Source organism: Rhinopithecus roxellana, chromosome 10, assembly GCF_007565055.1.
Source record: "Rhinopithecus roxellana isolate Shanxi Qingling chromosome 10, ASM756505v1, whole genome shotgun sequence".
NCBI lineage: Eukaryota > Metazoa > Chordata > Mammalia > Primates > Cercopithecidae > Rhinopithecus > Rhinopithecus roxellana.
The window spans coordinates 130,065,676-130,087,325 of NC_044558.1; the positions used below are offsets into that span (position 1 = coordinate 130,065,676).

Genomic DNA, 21,650 nt, shown 5'->3' on the forward strand with positions numbered 1-21,650 from the left:
GTCATTAATTTAATAGACTTTATATTAAGCAGAACAAATTGTAATATTGCCTATGACTAACTTTAAATCTAATGTTTTAATTTCAACTAATCATTTAACTACTGACATCAAGAAATTACGAAAGCTGTTGAGATTTCTATCTCATGTCTTGATGCTCTCTCAGAATGTTTATTGGTCTCATGACTTTTGGTGACTTTCATTTCTCCTCCTCTCTCCCATTTCTTCCTAAAAGCTCATGTAAATACCTAATATGTAACTTTAAATGTCAGTAATGGCAATCACTGTTTATTTTCTCTGTCAGCAAAATACAAGAAGCTGATTTACAGCTGTTTAAGGAAATACAAATGAGTAGAAGAAAAAGAAAGCTTTTTCTGGGAATTAAAGAGTAAATCAGGTTTTGTTTTGTTTTGTTTTAAGAGTTCTACACAATATAAATAGAAAATGGGTGAGTCCCCATAGTCACTTGTTTGGCTCTAAATCTTATCCACTGTATTATTACTCCTGAGAAAGCTTTGTAGTTGTCACGTTATTCATATTTTAATGACTGAGAAGAGTTTTTGCATTGATACTTTTAAAAAATTTAAATAAATACAAATTGATTTTTGTGTTTGGTAAACTGTGTTTTCTAGGGTGGTGTTTCTAAATGTAGTTTAATCTTTAACTTTGCTTTAATTTGTATTCTCATCCGCTAGTTAGCAGAAAATAAAATGTAAGTCACATAATAAAAACCTTAAATGAACTGTAAAAACCTGCAGCTATTAAGAAAGAGGGACCTAATATAGGTACTAGTTTGTTTGTTTGTTTTTTCATTCACGCATTCTGGCCCACTGTGTTCAGTCTTGTACTTGAATAAAAATGTCAGAAACACCACACTTTTTTCTTTAGTTTTCCATGCTTTTTTGTCTTTCCCCCTCCCCCAGCAAGTGTGTTATTGTGTGTCAGCATTTTCTGCAAAACTTCCATTTTTTCCACTAGCATTTAAGTATTTCCTGTGTCCTAGGGATTGCTCTGTGGATTGCATGATGAAAGAGGAAAGGGACCCTGCTGCCCCTCCAGGAGGCTGTGTGTCATGTAGTGGAGGAGTCCAGTCACTGAACAGATACCTACATTTAGAATGATGAGTGCCCTGGTGAAGGGGTACAGAGTACTACAGGACACCAGCATGAGGATTGAAGGGAAAGTGTTTCAGACTAGAATACTCCCTTTTTCTGTATAAGACAGAAAACATTTTGCTAGCATTAGGATTATAGTTGCTTTTCGTATTGTTCTCTTTGAACCTGCCTAACATTGCAGAGCAAGTAGGATGAGTTGAAAAGATTTTTCAGGTTCTCATATTGACTGTTTTGCTTTTCATTTTTATTCCTTTCTCCTAACAACAAAATAAAGGAATTCAGACAAACATGTCATGTGATAATTAGACAGCTTTAGGTAATACATTATTGTTTTTTGGTTTTAAAGTACCTTAAAAATTGGTAGACTGTTTTCAGTCTTTTACTAAGATTTGAACAGTTTAACCAGTAGTGTGGGGATTTGATTACCCTGATAAAGATATGCAAGAAATAAAGTAATAAAAGACAAAAATGTAGGTTTGGAAAATTCAAATTGTAGTTTTATCATTAATTATATACTTTACCCATTACGTGCTTGTCGTCATGATAATTATATAAAGATAACTAAAATAACAGTCTTAGGTCTTAAAGTAGTAGTTCTTTACTTTTTAAAGGTCAAGGGTCCCTTGAGAATCTGAAAAATTGAGAATCTCCTCCTAAGAAAGTGCACATACACATAAAATTTTAGGGAATATTCTAATTGTCTTTTCATCCTTGAAACCCCAATTAAAAATTCATGTCTTAAAGAACTGACAAGATGATCATGCTATATGAGCTAGTTAATTTTTATTGCTGATGTGGATATTCATTTAAATAAAGGGAAATTTTAGAAATCAAAAGTTAACTTTATAGAAGGAAAAAGTGTATTTTCTGTTGTTAGGAAAGCATTTTCCAGTAATTTGATTTTTCTGGCACCCTAACTATGGGAAGTTGGCTTTTTAAATTTTACTTTGTTGCAGAAGATTAAATTTAAGGTTGAGTTCCACTTTGTTTGCAATAGTTTGAAAAAGAATAGCTAATGCAGATTTTTTTTTTTTTAATTTTTTTCCTTTTAAGCTTTGTGTCTTGTACAATGTGAGTTTGCCAAATTTTCTTCATCTGCTACAGATTAGGTATGCCATTGTTGCTGCCATGTGGCGGCGCACCCCGTGCTTCTTAAACGCACTGACTGGAGGTTTATCGCATCACTTGTTCACATGCACGGAGCCTGGTAACAGCCTCATCTGTATCTTGTTAGCTTCATTTTCTTATTTTTAAAATTTCATTATTTATAAACTCAACATAGCATTTAAAAATAAAGGCTAGTTTTAATTAATTAATGTTACTACAAAAAGTCATTGCTAAAATTTTCATAGTGAAACAGATTTTAACTTTTGTTAAAATGTGCTATGCTTTAATTAAATTGTATTTACTCTACAAGCAGGCATGTTTTACCTGCCATTTTAACTGTATTTGCCAAATTCTAAATATAATTTTGAAAATTGAAATTGAAGCTTATGTTTATGTGGCAAAAGTAAGCTTCAGGACTGGGCTGTGTATTTTTACTGGCATGTAACAGTTAATATGAGCTCTACAAGAATTTGTTTTTAGAGAGCTAAAGCTATCAACAGCTGCAGATTTTAAAAATTACATATTAGAACTGTTAGGTTAGTTCAGTTGTACAACTTAGTAAATCTTGTATCCTGAGTTTCTGAAGTCTGGTGGATAGATGTCTCTGAAATCATTGGTTTTAGTCTTTTTACTGATAGTTTTGTATAGGGAATTCATCTTTTTCTCTTCTAAAATAACATTTTTCCTCTAATTTATTTCTATTACTTATTGTACATAAATTTTAAAATAACAAAAATTAAAGAAAAAAAGTCACTTGTCTATCACCTGTTAATAGTTTAAACATTTTGGTTTATTTCCAGTCATCCTTCCCCGCATGCATTATTTACATATATATTTTTTCTCTGTAGGCATATTTTAATTTGGATCACAGTTTACTACTTAGTATCTCCTTTTCATATGACATTTGTAATTTCCCTGGTCATTATTTTTGAAAATGAGATTTCTTCATGGTTTTATTTCATTTTATTTTCATGCCTGTGAGTATTTTATCATGATGGTTGTCTTCACTCTCCTACTCCCAATGATTCCTAGAAAAGAAACTTTAAAATATGTTTCTACTTCCCAGTCTGCAATTTAGTAAAGTGATTTGGTTAACTCTAAGACTTGTGGAGTAGTGTTCTGTGAATTCAGGTATACAGACAGGAGGATCACTTCAGGCCAGGAGTTCAATGCCAGCCTGGGCAACATAGCAAGACCCCCGTCTCTACAAAAAACAAAAAGAGAAAAAAATATATAATACTTGAGGTAGTTGAATTGCCGTGATTTATTGTCACCAATATTTTTAAATCTTATATTTATTATTATAATACACATTACATTTTTATAACTGGGTTATAACTTTGATTATTCTCACTTATTTTATTCTAGATGTGACTTATTTATACAAGTTTAGAATTATATATTAAATACAATTATATTAAAAATATTTGCTTTTATGTAAAACACAATTTGCCATGACATTTTTTGTCATATAATTTTGTTTTACTTTGTGTTTGAATATGATCAAATACTTTCCAAAATTAAACTTACAAATGTATATCAAGATACTATAATTCAAAAGCTGTTTTTATTTGGGAAATAAATAACAATGTGTAAAGACCAGGAATTTGTTCTCCTACGTAAGCCTGATGATTAAAAGACAGTGTAACTATGCAGGTGTTAAACATTTTCTATATTCTTACAGCCATCTCTGTTCATATATCCATTTTAACTCCACACCCCTGTAAGCCTTTGAGTTTGTGATCCCTGGTGAAGACAGTGACCCACATTGATTTTTTTTTTTTTTTTTAAGGCTTCTCTCTGTCTCTTTTGCTTTTTCTTTTGAATATAGGACCTATATCTTTGTTAAGGCAAATCCTTTATAATATTACTCAAAAGTTAAAAGTTCCTGAGTAGTAGTATGAAAGAACTAGATTGTCTTTGGAGAGCTATAATGACATGCCTATATATGTAGCAGTAATTTAGAATAGGCATCTATTTAGCTTATGTAAAAATTTCTCACATTTATAAACGTTAGCAGAAACCATACTTTTGCTTTTTTATAAGATAAAACCACCACCTTAATGCTGCTCAGATATGGAAACCTTAGGTAGTATTACAGGAAAATGTAAGCATATGATAGCAGCTAACTTCTTGTTAGTGATCTTACTTAATTTGCTCAGCACGTATTATAGCATTATTGCAAGATTTACAGAATTCAGGTTTGAAAAGTTTATATTTTATTTCCATATGTAGATAAGCTTGTCAGTTTACTCTTGGAGTATCATAGATAAAGTTTTTGTTAAAATTACACAGACTATTAGCAGTTTTCAAAGATAAAACTTTTGTTTCTAATTAAACTTGAATTTTTAAGTAACTGGTGCCCCCATGTGGCGAAAGATGTATTTTGCTTTTGTTTAAACTTAGAGAATGACTGTCTTTTCATTTTTCTTTAAAAAAGTGGACATTAGTGTTTACAGAGAAGCTGTTGACCAAGAGAAATAGTTTGAATTTTGTAAAGCTCATTGCCATAAAATTCACAGCCTTACCCTGTATTGTCTCAGAAGTGCATGTAATCAAGCACGTACAATGAGACAAAATATTGGAAGCTATTTAATTACAAATAGCATAGGGATTTTCTGATCTTATTTGTGATTTCTTAATGTCTTTGTTTTTGTGTCTCACATAGGTGATGTACAGTTCATTGATTATGAATATTCTGGATACAACTACCTGGCATATGACATTGGAAATCATTTCAATGAATTTGCAGGTATGACTGATGGAGTAACTTATTTAGCTTTGAAGTGGTATTTGCAGAATATTTTATTCTTTTTTTAAAGCAAATAAACTGGGAGCGTGAGCAACATTTTCCCAAGTGTTGTTGACCGTTTTTCTTTGCTTTTGTTTATCACTGGAGGAAAGCAGAGATGACCAAAATTCCTTCCTTAATTGCCATCAGAAAGTAATAGGAGAAAGATAATGATTGTGGCTTCTGTTGAGACCAGATATAGTATAAGGTGCTTCATAAATCTTACCTCATTTTTTTCTCCACAACGGCCCTACAAGGTAATATTCCCAGTTTACATATCAAAAAGAAACTCACCAACGTCACAGTAAAATACAGAGAACTAAGATTTGAAGCTAATTTTTAAGCATTTAAAAAGTCTTTGCTGTTTCCAGTGTAAACTGAGGCTTTTGGAATGTTGGTTCACTAAAAAACTCAATAACCTTTTTTTGTCTTTCGCTATGAATATTGAAAAGTTGGTCATTTTTACCCCTATTAATCTATAATTACTTAAATTAAAATTACTACTTTTTAAATGTAAGTGGACATAATTTAAAATCCATTTTATCACCCTTTATTTAGAAATATGAAATGCTCTAAAAGCTAAAGAGTAGAACATACCCCTGAATGGTTTATACCTAGTAGGAATTTTTTATTGTTGAATTTATATTTGTGTAAGTTTATGTATTTATGTATTTTTATATACTTCAGATTACCAGACCGGGAAATACTCTGGGAAAAAATTTTAATTTGACGTTTCCAGTTGTTTTGGACTACCAAGCTTATCATATACATATAAGCTGTACATATTTTTATGTATCTCATCTATGGAAAGGGAACTAGCTGTACAGATAATGAAATATTACCATATTACTAATATAGACAGTCATTGCCATGGATATGAAATAGAAAACTCCAGTGATCTTCTAATGATTTCATGAGCAAAGAAAGTGAGCTAAACCTTGTGAGTTAGGTAGAATTTGGATGTGCAAACGAAAGAGAAGGAAAGGGGAAAGAACTACTTTTATAGGATATAAAATTCATGAAGGAGCCTAGAAAGTTATGGTACCAGTGAGGTAGATTTAGACCAACTTATAAAGAACCTTGGATGCTAAGGAAAATAGTATGAACTTTGTCTTCTAGGTTAGTATTTTCCAAACTACAGATCATGAAATTAAATTTTTGGGGTAATGACTTTTTTTTTTTTTTCAAAGCAAGGAATGGAAAAGAGAAACACAGTATCAGAGTTGGAAATTGTTGTTGGGGTAAATACTGTTGTGTGAAATTTATTATCAACTGGTTATATGTATAAAGTCTCAAAAAAAAGGTATTCTTGGTTGCAGTGAACTGAAATCACGCCACTGCACTCCAGCCTGGGCGACAGAACAAGATTCCGTCTCCAGAAAAAAAAAAAAGTATTCTTACCATGAGTCATGTTTTAAAAAGTTTTATAGCCACACTTTGAGGTGGTTCTCCAAATGTCAGCATGCTTAAGAATTTCCTGGGTTGCTTCCTAAAATGCATATTTTGGGTTTGTGATGCAGCTGGTTCTAGCTACATACTTTGAGGAAAAATTGAAGCTATGAGAATTGATTTGGTGATCAACAGTAATGTGCCTTAGCGTTTAAGCTGAAATACAGAATGATTGGTTTATTATTTTAATAAATACTGTTTACTTAACGTGTACCATTCTAGCCAAAATGGAACTTTTCATTTTTTTATGAAAAAATGGTGGTTTTAGGGATTGTTAAGGTATGCAGAAGAGTTTATGTTTTAAAATTTTTCAGTGTATTTTTTTTTTTTTCTTCTAAAGGTGTAAGTGATGTAGACTATAGTCTGTATCCAGATAGAGAACTCCAGAGCCAGTGGCTGCGTGCTTACCTTGAAGCCTACAAAGAATTTAAGGGCTTTGGGACTGAAGTTACTGAAAAGGAGGTAGAAATACTCTTCATTCAAGTCAATCAGTTTGCATTGGTAAGTTCAAACGTACAGAATTAATGAACGGTTCTTACTGTAATTTAGAATGCCTCTACATTTTTGTCATCTTAGACAATTTCCTATTTTAAGTTTTGTGAATTTTTGTTCAAAATAGTGAAAATACATGACCATTTACAGTAGGCATTACCCCATTGCATTGCTTTTAAGACAATTTTGTTTCATTTCCTACTGTATCCCTATCCCCTAGAGCAATGCCTGGCCATATGGTAGGTACTCAGTAATTATTTGTTTAATGAGTAGATTCTTGTTAGGGTTAAGATTGATGCACAAAACAATTTCTTAGTCTATTCCTTTCTTTACATCAAAGTCAGATTTTACAGGAAAGGAGCTTTTCCACAACACATTTTATAGTTAGATCTTACGTGATAAAAGTAGGTTGGAAGAACCAGTAGGATTATGTTTTTTATGACTTATCCAGTGTTTTATCTTCTTGACCTTCATTTGATAAGCAGTTATTTCCAGTCTTAAAGCTTTATTATTAAGACCTACTTCTCTTTGCATGCATTTATATTTTAAAAATTAGCTCATTAAATTATCTTTTGAGAACAATATGATACATTAGAATGATCTTTCAACTAAGGTGTTAGATAATTAAATGGAATAATAAGCCAAAGCTATTTTAGCTGCTGCTTTTCAGTTTTAATATAATTTTGTACAGTTGACACGGGAAATATTTGTTATGTTGTCTGTACAGATAGACCCTAGTGGTATACAAGTATACCATTTTTATAGTCTTAAAAGTACCATATGACCAGAGTTACTCAGAATACATCCCAAGTTAAGAGAGTGTCCTGAAATGTTCCTTTACCTGCTGTTCTTATATCTATTTTCGGTACAGCTACTGGATCAATTAATGACATGCTCTACAGCTGGTCCTAGGATGTCTGCTGTTTCTATTTATTGTATTTAAGCATGATCTTAGAGAATGTAGGCCTTTCTTTCTCTTTAGGTTACTTAATGAGCTTCAGAATAAACCTAATATTCCATTTATTCATTGAATTAATTTCCATGTAAAATACACATAGCTCATCAATTCTTAGTCATCAGTCCCACTGTTTGCTGTTAGAAAGCTGATTTGGATTTCCTTGCAAACTTTTGATGACATTTAACATTTTGGGGGGATACTGTGACTGTATCTGTACATGGCATTGAAAAATACCTGTACTTCTGATTCATTAATCAGATACTAAGTACTTATTCTAGGTAAGGTGGATTGGAAGAATTTAAAAAAATGCATTCTTTCAAAATGCTTATAATTTAGAAGGCCAAATAAGATGTACAGAATAACTCTTTTACTGGTAAAATTTGACAGTCATTTCTTTTAAAATTGATTTTCTTTTAATATTTACTTAATTTTTGTTTTGAGACAGTCTTTGCTCTGTCATCCAGGCCTGGAGTATAGTGATGTGATCACAGGTCGTTGCAGCCTCAACCTCCCGGGCTTAAGCAGTCCTCCCACTTGAGGCTTCTGAGTAGCAAGCGCCACCATACCTGGCTAATTTTTTAGTTTTTTTGTGGAGATGAGGTCTCTCTATATTGCGCAGGCTGGTCTTGAACTCCTGGGCCTAAGTGATTTTCCCCGGCTCAGCCTCCCAAAGTGCTGGGATTGCAGGCATGAGCCACCATGCCAGGCCTATTTTTTATTGGATACAAGGTGTTTGTCACCCAGGCTGGAATGCAGTGGTATGGTCATAGCTCACTGCAACCTCAAACTCCTGAGCACAAGGGATCCTCCCAACTCAGCCTTCCAAGTAGCTGGGACTATAGGTGCACGCCACCATGCCTGGCTGATTTTTTAAACTTTTTGGAGAGACACGGTGTTGCTCTGTTGCTTAGGCTGGTCTTGAACTCCTGGCCTCAAGCAGTCCTCCAGCCTCAGACTCCCAAAGTATTGGGACTACAAGCATAAGCCCTATGCCCAGCCATAACACCCATTTTGGTGTAAAATTATTAGTAAATTGGAATTAGAAGGAAACTTACTCTGATTTAAAATGAAAAGAATATCTTCATGAAATGTACAACAGATATATTAATAAATGTCATGCATTCAGTAGAAGGTCTGATTGAAAAAAGATAAAGGACAATTGATAGAGACAAAACTTCAGTATCAAACATTTCTGAATAATTGAACATATCCTTTGAATTTGCATATACTTAGTTTTTCCATAAGAGCATATAGTAAGTATTATACTCTGAGATTCTGATACCAATTCCCAGTTCTTCCTCATTAAGAAACATTAAAGGCCCTTTATTTATTTATTTCATTTTTTTTTCAATTTTTTAAATTATTATACTTCAAGTTCTGGGGTACATGTGCAGAATGTGCAGGTTTGTTACATAGCTGTACATGTGCCATGGTGGTTTACTACACCCATCAACTCGTCATCTACATTAGGTATTTCTCCTAATGCTATTCCTCTCCCCCAGCAGGCTCCGGTGTGTGATGTTCCCCTCCCTGTGTCCATGTGTTCTCATTATTCAACTCCCACTTATGAGTGAGAACATGTGGTGTTTGGTTTTCTGTTCCTGTGTTAGTTTGCTGAGAATGATGGTTTCCAGCTTCATCCATGTCCCTGCAAAGGACATGAACTCATCCTTTTTGATGGCTGCATAGTATTCCATGGTATATGTGTGCCACATTTTCTTTATCCAGTCTATCATTGATGGGCATTTGGGTTGGTTCCAAGTCTTTGCTATTGTGAATAGTGCCTCTGTAAACATATGTGTGCATATGTCTTTATAGTAGTATGATTTATAATCCTTTGGGTATATACTCAGTAATGGGATTGCTAGGTCAATTGGTATTTCTGGTTCTGGATCCTTGAGGAATCGCCACACTGTGTTCCACAATGGTTGAACTAATTTACACTCCCACCAAGAGTGTAAAAGCATTTCTGTTTCTCCACATCCTCTCCAGCGTCTGTTGTTTCCTGACTTTTTAATGATTACCATTCTAACTGGGGTGAGATGGTATCTGTCTCATTGTGGTTTTGATTTGCATTTCTCTAATGACTAGTGATGATGAGCTTTTTTTTCATGTTTGTTGACTGCATAAATATCTTCTTTTGAGAAGTGTTGTTCATATGCTTTGCCCACTTTTTAATGGGGTTGTTTGTTTTTTTGCTTGTAAATTTGGTTGTTTTTCTCGTAAATTCTGGATATTAGCCCTTTGTCAGATGGATAGATTGCAAAAAATTTTCTCCCGTTCTGTAGGTTGCCTATTCACTCTGATGATAGTTTCTTTTGCTGTGCAGAAGCTCTTTAGTTTAATTAGATCCCATTTGTCTATTTTGGCTTTTGTTGCCATTGCTTTTGGTGTTTGTCGTCATGAAATCTTTGCCCATGCCTATGTCCTGAATGGTATTGTCTAGGTTTTCTTCTAGAGTTTTTATGGTTTTAGGTCTTACATTTAAGTCTTTAATCCGTCTTGAGTTAATTTTTGTATAAGGTGTAAGGAAGGGGTCCAGTTTCAGTTTTCTGCGTAAGGCTAGCCAGTTTTCCCAACACCATTTATTAAATAGGGAATTTTTCCCCCATTGCTTGTTTTTCTCCGGTTTGTCAAAGATGGTTGTAGATGTGTGGTGTTATTTCTGAGGCCTCGGTTCTGTTCCATTCCATTGATCTATTTATCTGTTTTGGTAGCAGTACCATGCTGTTTTGGTTACCGTAGCCTTGTGGTATAGTTTGAAGTCAGGTAGCATGTTGCCTCCGGCTTTGTTCTTTTTGCTTAGGATTGTCTTGGCTATTCAGGGTCTTTTTTGACTTCATATGAAATTTAAAGTAGTTTTCTCTAATTCTGTGAAGAAAGGCAATGGAAGCTTGATGGAGATAGCATTGAATCTATAAATTACTTTGGGCAATATTGCCATTTTCACGATATTGATTCTTCCTATCCATGAGCATGGAATGGTTTTCCATTTGTTTGTGTCCTCTTTTATTTCCTTGAGCAGTGATTTGTAGTTCTCCTTGAAGAGGTCCTTCACATCCCTTGTATGTTGTATTCCTGGGTATTTATTTCTCTTTGCAGCAATTGTGAATGGGAGTTCACTTAGGATTTGGCTCTCTGTTTGTCTATTATTGGTGTATAGGAATGCTTGTGATTTTTGTAAATTGATTTTTTTTCTCCTGAGACTTTGATGAAGCTGCTTCTCAGCTTAAGGAGATTTTGAAAAGCCCTTTATTTATCAAGACAGTTTTTGTTTCGATTCCTGTTCTTATTTTATCAGAATTCTGCTGATCGTCTGTTGTGTGATTTTCCTGCCCTTCTGGGATGTCACAACTTTCTTGTATCAGGGCCTCTGTTGCTACCTTCTTTTGACATATCTTCTTTTCTTTTTCAAGACTTTCTGTAGCTTCTTTTTAGCTAGCCGTTTACCTTCCTCTCTTACCAACTCTTAATTTCCTCCCACTGTCTATTACGTATGTGCCTGTCACATCTCAAGCATTTAAAGGAATCAATAATTATGATTGCAGTGTGAAATAAAAGGAAACCCTCAATCTTACTCCCTTGTCCTTCATGCATTTCTCAGACACTGCAATCTGCCTTTTCTCTTGCTGCTATAAAAAGAAGATCAGGTAAGGCTTACCAATCATGACATAATCGCTAAGTCCAATGTAAATTTTTCAGTCCTTATTTTCCTTGATCTGTCAGTAACATTTGGCAGTATTTACCATTGATTTAAAAAATGTTCTCTCGTTGACTTTGTAATAGTTTTATGTATGGTGAAAATAAGGAAATTATCAAAGTCTGGTTTCATGAATTACACACTTTATTGCCATACAAAGATAATTTTTTCCCCTTAGGTTCACAATGCTTAAAGAGAGGAAGAACAACCTGAACAAATCTCACAGGGAATATACTCAATAGATGAGGTACATTAACTATATAACGAGTGAGTTCCAAAGTATTAAAAGTCTAGTCCAATTAGGATGAAAGCAGGAGAGGATTGAGCTATACCTGTTTACGATTAGTTTCTTGGGCTTGACCAACATAGGAGAGATCCATGAAGACACCTGAAGTTCCTGGACGCACGAAGGTAGTGTTAGTGTTGTCATGATGAGACTTCAGAGCTCCAAGGCCTAGAGAGGCCTGAACTCTGCTTTTGGAGAAGTAGCTGACAGAGTGCAGCCTGTCACAGACTAAGTGTTCAGAGTGTCAAATTGTTATGTTTATATGCATTTTGAAGTCCACTAGTTGAGGTCAGTTACTCACATGGGGTCTGAGAAAATGTAATGTAACATTCCAAAGAGGAGAAGGAGTTCACCCCAAGCACTCACGTATGGAATTTGTATTAGCGTTCTCCAGAGGGACAGAACTAATAGGATATATGTATATGTGAAAGGAAGTTTATTAGGGAGAATTGGTTCACATGATCACAAGGTGAAGTCTCACAATAGGCTGTCTGCATGCTGAGGAAGAAAGAAGCCAGTAGTGGCTCAGTACAAGTTTGAAAGCCTCAAAACCAGAAAAACTGACCGTGCTGCCTTCAGTCTGTGGCCAAAGGCCCAAGAGCCCCCTGGCAAACCACTGGCCTAAGTCCAAGTTGTCCAAATGCCGAAGAACTTGGATTCTGATGTCCAAGGGCAGGAGGAGCAGGAGGAAGCATCCAACATGGGGTAAAAGAAGGAAGCCAGAAAACCCAGCAAGCAAAGTTACCCGACTTTCTTCTGCTGCTTTGTTTTTGCCAGGCTGGCAGCCGATTGGATGATGCCAGCCCACATTGAGGGTGGGTCTTCCTCTCCCAGTCCACAGACTCAAATGTCAGTCTCCTCTGGCAACACCCTCACAGACACACCCAGAAACAATACTTTACCAGCCAACTAGGCATCCCTTAATACAATCAAGTTGACACCTAATATTAACTATCATAGGGCCTGATAAGACTTCGCATTTTCCTAGGGAGTGGGAGTAGTTGCATTTTCTTACATACAGGATCTGATAGTTCTCATATTTGTGGGGTTTTTTTTCCCCCCCTCTGGTATGGAGTCTCTATCGCCCAACCTCGAGTGCAGTGGCGCAGTCTGGGCTCACTGCAACCTCTGCCTCCTGGGTTTAAGCAGTTCCCTGGCCTCAGTAGGTGGGATTATAGGCGTTTGCCGGCACACCCAGCTAATTTTTGTGTTTTTGGTAGAGACTGAGTTTCACCATGTCAGCCAGGCTGGTCTTGAACTCCTGACCTCAAATGATCCACCCACCTTGGCCTTCCTGAGTGTTGGGATTACAGGTGTGAGCCACCTCACCTGGCCATATTCTTGCAGGGAGTGGGGGAATACATCATTTTAAAGCCATGTGACAAATTCTCTTTTTGTACTGTCTTGCTCAATCTCTTAATCTGACTCCTCTTTCCTCCTCTTCTCCCAGCCCTCTTACATGTTAGTAGTATTCCCTAGTGTTCTGATTTGGGTCTTCCCCTTCCAAGTTCTGTTCTTGGTTCCTAAAATGTTCTTGATTTCATCCCCTTCTCCCTTTATTTTTGACTTTTGATTGAGAACTTAATCTCTTACTAACATTAACCTTTGCTGGTCTCTTTGCCTTCAGTTTTTTGTTGTTGTTGTTTTTCCTGTCTTTAATTTATCCTATTTATTAAGAAAGTGATTTCCTAGTAATTAGAATTTAATTTGTCAATTAGATTGTATCACTTTTCTATTTTATGGCTCCCTGTGACCTACAGAATGAAATCCAGATGACAGCATCTGCAAACTCATTTCCCACTACTTCACACCTCCTACTTCAGCCCTAGCAGAGTCATTTTGTGCCGGCATACTCCATGATGTTTCATGTCTGTACACTTAGAAGCTTATTCCTTCTACCTGGAATGCCCTTTTCCCTGCATCCCTTTACAGATTTCTCTTATTCCTTATGGATGTGTCTTAAGTGCTGTTTCCTCCTCAGATAGTTTATGAAGCTGCCTTGATAAAAAGAAAAGCAGGTCTGAATAATAAGATCAGGGTATACGTGTTTTGAAATATTACAAGTGGTTAGTAAATGTTTAGTGCTTAGGCCATGATACAGACTTCTAACGATTATAAGACTTCACTTGTCATTGATTGTTTAATGTTGAGATGGTGGCAAACAAAAGTAGGTATATGCATTATAAAACCCAACAGAGTATATACATAATGACTTTGAGGAGTTTTTCTTTTTTTTTTTCCCCCCATTATATGCACACTTGGGATTTATTTTAGTTATTTATTTACCACATAAAGCTTTGAATATTTCTTTGCAACAGGGGTGAGTAGTCTAGAAATTAAAATACCTTTTAACAGAGAGACTTACATATCCATAACCTCCAAATGTAAAAGAAATAGTATAGTTACAGAATTTATTATTTTTTTGGGTGTACTTATATTTTGGGGGGATGCAAATGACGAATGGGCTGTTTTCTGCCTTTGCTGCTCATCCATTTAGAATCCACTGTTATGTATTAATTTATCACTTTTCCCCCTATAAAAATGGTTGCCTACACAAATGAGATTTCAGTGAGGTTTTATGGATAATGCTTCTCTAGTGTAGAATCATTTAATTTAAGTATATGAATAAAAACTAATTGAGAAATATAGTTACCATCTCTGCTTGACAGTGGTGAGAAGAGCTAAGTTGGTATGTTTTTAAAATGCAGAATGATTCTTGATTTCTCAGTCTTTTCCACTACAGAATAAATTTAGTAGAAAGAAGAGATTAGGATACCATCTATAGGTGATTTTATATCAATGTAAAATATGCAAGATGATTTAGACTAGTGGTTCTCAAAGTTTTCAGTCTTAGGACCTCTACACACTTAAAATTTTTTTGAAGACCTCTACAAGCTTTTGTCTTTGTGAATTAATTAGCAGTATTTACCATATTAGAAGTCAAAATTCAAACATTTAAGTGTGTGTGTGTGTGTATATATATATATATTTAAAATAAAATCATTACATTAACGTAAATACCATAAATAGTATAACTGTTTTTCAAAACCAAAAACAATTTAGTGAGAAGAATGGCATTATTTTACACTTCTGCAAATTTCTTTAATGTATGGTTTAATAGAATACAGCGGGATTCCCATATCTGCTTCTGCATTACATCTTTTGTGATGGATTGTTTCATTTCAAGTATATGAGAAAAAGTTTCACACATGCATGCTGGAAAAGAGGAGTATTTTGCCTTTTCAGATAATTGTGGATATTCTTTTTTGATACTAGACCAAAACTCAACAAGTGATAGTTTCTTAAAGGTTAGTTGCTGTGAATAATCTGAACATATCAATTAACTTTTTACTCTATTACATTAACATCTACTGGTTTATCTTGCAGATTGAATGATTCTTTTACCTGTATGTGATTTGGTAATTTTAGCTTATTAGTTATTTGGAAAATAATTGATTCATTGAGTTGTATAGATCCTCCAAATGTTGACACATCTCATTGTAAGATAGCTAAAGATCACATGTGTTGATATCACCACCAGTGTCATCAGAAAAACTTACAGTACTATATTGAGAAGCTGTTAAGCTCACAGAATCACATACAACTTTTCTCATGTTCTAATTTTAGGGTGAAAACTTGAATTTTATCATTGGCAACAAATACTGTCAGTTATTTTCACTGAAATGACAAGTTATCTTTTTTATAGTTGGGAAAATGTCTGCCAAATACCCAAGTCTGATAACTCTAGTTTGATAACTCTAGTTTGTATATTAGTCATTTTTTTCAAGTAAAAATGGTGTTGCATTAAAAATGTACAAATTCAACTCAAAAATGGTGTTGCATTAAAAATGTACAAATTCAACTCAAAAGTCAGTTACCTAAGTGTTTTTCCTGAGACAACCATTGTACTTTGGATATGCAGTAGACATGCTTTATATGTACTGCCTATTTCCTTCCACAGAATACTAGAACATGTATTTCAGGATAGAGATTTAATAAAATTAATAGTTTTAATGGTTTCACAAAGGACATTCTTTAGTGGCTTTTTACTGTTATTGTGTGATGGTGAAGAATAAAACTGTTATACTAGTGTGATTTGCTACGACTGCCTTGACTTAAGGCAACAATAGCTTCACCCTCCACTGCTTTTGAACCATGGGTGCAAATGTTAACACAGTCAAAAAGGCAAGTAACATATCAGTTTAATTATGAAAGTAATTTTGGGCCTCTGAAACCTCCCATGGGTTCATCGACCACTTTAAGAACCTCTGGGCCGGGCGCGGTGGCTCAAGCCTGTAATCCCAGCACTATGGGAGGCCGAGACGGGCGTATCACGAGGTCAGGAGTTTGAGACCATCCCGGCTAACACGGTGAAACCCCGTCTCTACTAAAAAATACAAAAAGCTAGCCGGGCGAGGTGGCTGGCGCCTGTAGTCCCAACTACTCGGGAGGCTGAGACAGGAGAATGGCGTAAACCCGGGAGGCGGAGCTTGCAGTGAGCTGAGATCCGGCCACTGCACTCCAGCCCGGGCGACAGAGCAAGACTCCGTCTCAAAAAAAAAAAAAAAAAAAAAAAAGAACCCCTGATGTAGACTTTGAAAAGAAGAAAGTCCTCTAATTTCGTAACTTCATTTCTCAGTACCCGATATACTTTTTTAGATAGAAGACCAGTTTTGAAAATCTTTATCATTTTTAATCATTCTGGTTTCATATAGTAAGAATAGCTAGCATCCTATTGAATATTTGTTATATGCCAGGTACAGGCACTATTATGACCTACATTTTACACATGAGGAAATAAAGGCACCGTGTTTGCTGCTTAAAGACACACACCAGAGCCCAGCTTTTTTTTTTTTTTTTAAACTATTATGCTTCATGTGCAAGTGACTTTACTTGTTTAGTCTTTGCTACATTGTTTATTCTTTTCTATCCCTGTATCAGATAAGAAATTATATTCTTGCTCTTTTTTTTTTTTTTTTTTTTTTTTTTAAGAGACAGGGTCTCACTCTGTTGCCCAGGCTGGAGTGCAGTGGCGTGCTCCTCACTGCAGCCTTGAACTCCTGGGCTCTAGTGATTACTAGCCTCCTGAAGAGCTGAATAGTTAGTGATATTTTTGGGGGAAGCCAAAACCAAAGTGCAGTGTGCTTTTTAAATAGAGATCTTTAGGTTGAAAATGTGTTTTTACATATATTATTTCCTTGAGTCTTTAAAACAATCTTGTGTAGAATACAGAATGGCTAATATTCCCATCTCGTAAATGATAGATCTGACACTAAAGTCTGTGACTTATTAAAGGTTGCAGAGGTACTCAGAGCCTGGACTGGAACCTCTACATCTTGTCATTCAAATTAAGAATTCTTTTTGGTATACTGTGCTGCTTGACCTTGGTATTTAAAAATATCAAGGTCATGGCTGTTGAGTACTCTTTTGTTAGAGCCCCTTTGTTACTGTTGCTATAATGAATTTAGCTGCAACAAAATCCTTGTCTTTAATACTTTTTCCACTTAGAATATTTCTAGTTAGAATATAGTATTTCTTGGGAAGTGAAATCTTGTTCAAATTTTAAAATATTTCCATGTTCAACTGAAAATAGATTGTAAAGCACACATAATTATCTTACAGTTACTAATTACATACTAAATTTCCCTGTAAGTCCAAAGCCCATATTTTTCCTGACATAAGTTGTGTTACTTTATGTTGTAGTCTGTTATGCAGAATTAAGCCAATAAGATAATTTTCAGATGTTTTTCACCCCTAGAACATTTTTTACATTTAAATGTATTTATTGCTTGTGAGATTTGGGTTTTCTTTCGTGTTTATATTTTTATGTCAAGAAACAAAGGCTTTTGATATAATGTGTAAGCCTGTTAACAATTATAACCATTAAAAACACTAACATGTATCAGTGCTAATAGTAAACTTTGCTTTATAAAAAAGCAGGTCACAGGAACTGGCCTCTATTTTTCAAGTGATTATAATTTACCATATCCTCCTTTGGTGTTGACGAAAGTGATCTGTAGCCATCTAGCAGGTGTAGACTTCAATATGATCTAGGTTTTAGACACTATATAAAAAGAACAGCAAGAAAGTATGGTGCATGGAGTTGATTTAGAGGATAGAATTAGCAATTCATATGTGTTTTACAGAGAAATTCATTATCATAATTTTTGATTTTTCTTTCCTTCTTTTAAGGCTTCGCATTTCTTTTGGGGATTGTGGGCTTTGATTCAAGCCAAATACTCCACTATTGAGTTTGATTTCCTTGGGTGAGTTAAATTTTATTATATGGTTTACATTGGTCTCTGCTTTTGTTTGGATTAACATTTAGAATTCACAAGGAATATTGTAGTTATTTGCAATCAATTATAAAAGTTGCATACATTTAGTAACTGGTCTGTGAAGAAATTGCTATAAGCTGTTAAGAGCTCACAGGATTAGAAAAGTGTCCAGTAGGTGGTGCAGTAAACTAAAAGTATGTCCTTTGAAAATCTTAAACTTTAAAAAAACCAGCTTAGAGGACTGAGTGGAAATAAGGGAAGGACCAAGTTTTTCAGCTTTGACTAATTTTTTTGTTGTTCTCTTTTCTCACTAGGTATGCAATTGTTCGTTTTAACCAGTACTTTAAAATGAAGCCTGAGGTTACTGCATTAAAAGTGCCTGAGTAAAGAAGAGATTTAATTATTCTCCAGTAGCTGAGCAATGCTTGTGAATCTTTTCTTAAGAAATCCCAAAAAGCCAATATTAGTTAAAATTCTGTTATTTAATTTGGTTATCTTGCTTTATAAATTATGCCTCTAAACAATCAATCTATTTTTTAAATAGACTGAATGATGTCAAGAAATATACCTACTGCTCTCAGTATGTGGTGGATTAGAAATGTGTTAAATCTGCAAAAGGTATAAAGATGTCAGTTTAAGCATTTCTTTGATAATTTAACCTATGTTGTATGTGAATTATTTATTATAAACTTAACAGGATTCTGTGACTGTTTTTCTCTGTTTCATGTTTGTTGAGTGTAAGCAATGAAAATGTCCCAGATAAATTGTTTTCAGTTTTACTTTAATATTAATTTCAGTAAACATTCTAGTTGTTCAATGTAACCTTTTTATCTTGATGCATTGTAAGTAAAATGAATCATTTACTCTTGAAATGCCAGTCATTGACTGATGTAGATAGTTTAGGATTTTCATATAAAAATATCTGTTTAGGAAGGTGAAATACATTCACTGTCTCTGTTGGTGGTACATCTTGTTGAATTCAATATTAGAAAGTATTTCTTTTTGGGGTAATATAACTTAGAATTAAATCCCCATTTCTCTATGTAGTCTGGCAGTATAAATATAAATATTTACCATATAATCTTGGAATAAGTATGAGTTAATGTTACCAAAATCTGTATTAAATAATGTTTTCAAATGCTAAATATGATCAAGTTACTATTTTCAGTTTTGAAAATTTTACAGTATCAAATTCTTTCTAACCAAAAATTTTCTTTTACTTTTAGAGGTGCTTTATGTTTTTGATTATTAGTCAGTAGTATTGCTAATTTTTAAAACAAATATACAAAGTTTATCATATGTGGAAATAAGAAAATATTGTTTAGGTTAATTATTTTTTACCTATCCAGAGTCATTCCTTGCATTTCAATTTCATGTTTTAGTTTCATGTTTCATTCCTTACATTTTAGTTTCATGTTTTAGTTTGGTTCTATGTTTTTAGAATGATAGCAAATGATTACTTGATACATGTAAGTTCAGCGTTATATGTTGAGGCAGTTATATAATTAAATAAGGAACACTTAGGGCATTGATCTTGTACACTTAAAATCTGACAGATGACAAAATGTGAATTAAGCAGAAATAGTCATGGCAGGAGGGCTTTTGTTTATTTCTCTTGTTTTTGTTTAACTGTATTTTTAATTTAGTTTGGTGGTAAGAGGAGGTAATTATTGTATGGAAAGAAGTTAGATCTTTCAGATAGATAAATAGGCTTCAGGTTTTGGAGTCTGCTGTTGTAGTTGGGCAGTCATGGTTAACTTTACTTAGAAAATTAGTCTGACAAGCTTTGCACTTCGGTCACATAAGTGCCCATGTACAAAGTTGGCTTACTGGATCTGCATATTCAAAATATGCAACTACTAATTTATCCTCTGAGAAATCTTCTGAGGAGTCTGATGTATTCCAAATGACTTAATATTCTCAGACAAATGCTTTAAAATACTTGGATTATCTCAAGATTTTTAAAGCTAATAAAGTAAGTAGAAACACAGGCCATTTTAAATGGTAAATTCTAGTTACATAAATAGAATCTTAAAACATGTTTGTATCTATAACAGTGTTAGACCAGATTTGGTTTCTACCTCCCCAATGTTATAAATGTTCACTTTTGTTTTTATAAACCATATTACTGTAAGATCAATAGAACTTTGCCTAGTTGATTAAGTGAATGGAACCAATTAAACAACTAGTAGCTTTTTATAATGTTAGTGTGAACTTGAAAAATTGTTTTTGGTGGAATTTTTGTCTATAGTTGGAACATTTTCATAAAACAGATAAAGAATGTGTAATACCCTTGAATTTTTTTTTTCTTTCTGCCTTCTAAAGTGCAACAGTATGTATCTTGTAGAACTGTAGGAGGAGAGAAGATAATTTTTCTACCTTACTCCATATTCTTACTTCAAACTATTTTGAATAGAGATTCACTGAGCCATTGCTGATAGACTGTGCGTAGCTACTAGCTGTCACACTATTGTTAAGTTTTTTGGAGAGATTCATAGGGAAGTGAATGTAACCAGGAATAAAGGCTCTCACTTTAGCTCTGGGAATATGCGGTGGATCTTGGGAACAAAATAAGATACTTAATCTATTTTCCCTACTCTGGCTAGATTTTGGGTGTTGTGATGCTCCTACTTCCTGTATAGGTTTTTGGGATCGTGGTGCAGGCTAGTAATAGGGTTCAGAATTGCTTCCCTTTTATATCAACCACTTAAGGGATTCTAAAGAAGGGTAAATCTCAAAGTGCTCTAAAATCATCCCTCTAAAATTTGTCCTGTGGTGTGCTGAGATGTCTGTTGCCTTTTTATGTTAAGCTAAGGAACTTGAATGCCTTACCTAATAACTCAACTAGTAGTAAGCTCATTTTGTAAATATGAAAATGGCTGTAAGAAGTGGCATTCATGTATATTCAATGTTAGTCAATAGACCATAGTGGCCTGGATGCTTTAACAAGCAAAATTCCGCAATTTTTTTCATTTTTTCCCCTTCATACTTGTATGATCTCACCTGACCAGTGATTTTTTTTTCCTCCTAACCCCATGCTACCACCTTATTCTGGAAATCAAAAGAGATGTGGTAGTAAATCATACAGTACACATGATCATCTGAGATCAGTATGAGCACAAAACTCATCAAGTAGGTCTGCCTGGAATGTATATAAAATAATGTAAATAAAAATTTGTAAATTAGTGTGAATTGTATCTTGCATTGTGTATTGTTTTGCATTCTCTTCCCTTTTGTAGAAATTTTTCTGTAAGGAAATCATTCAGCTTGTTGGTTTTAGACTAAAAATAGCCAACAGTTGTGGCTGCACAGTGAGATCACAGGAACTGGAAATAGGGTTTGTCGGCTTTGGTTAATGTCAGTACTTATTTATTTAGCCTCTCAGTGCTTAATAAGACTTTTCTTTATTTTTTAGTTAGCCGTTAGGTTTTGTGAGGTTAGATTCCTGGAAGCAGTGAATTTGTACACTGTTATATG

General features: G+C 34.3%; 1 protein-coding gene across 1 annotated transcript in view; it reads left to right on the forward strand.

Annotated features, from left to right (window-relative positions):
* ETNK1 (ethanolamine kinase 1) overlaps positions 1–21,361 on the forward strand; it is a 61,508-nt gene extending 40,147 nt beyond the window's left edge. Inside the window, exons 5-8 of the mRNA XM_010376253.2 lie at positions 4,888–4,971; positions 6,800–6,960; positions 18,088–18,161; positions 18,488–21,361. Coding sequence (XP_010374555.1) covers positions 4,888–4,971; positions 6,800–6,960; positions 18,088–18,161; positions 18,488–18,560 — 392 coding nt within the window. The 3' untranslated portion in view covers positions 18,561–21,361. The remainder of the gene's footprint in view (positions 1–4,887; positions 4,972–6,799; positions 6,961–18,087; positions 18,162–18,487) is intronic.
* Positions 21,362–21,650: the final 289 nt, after the last annotated feature.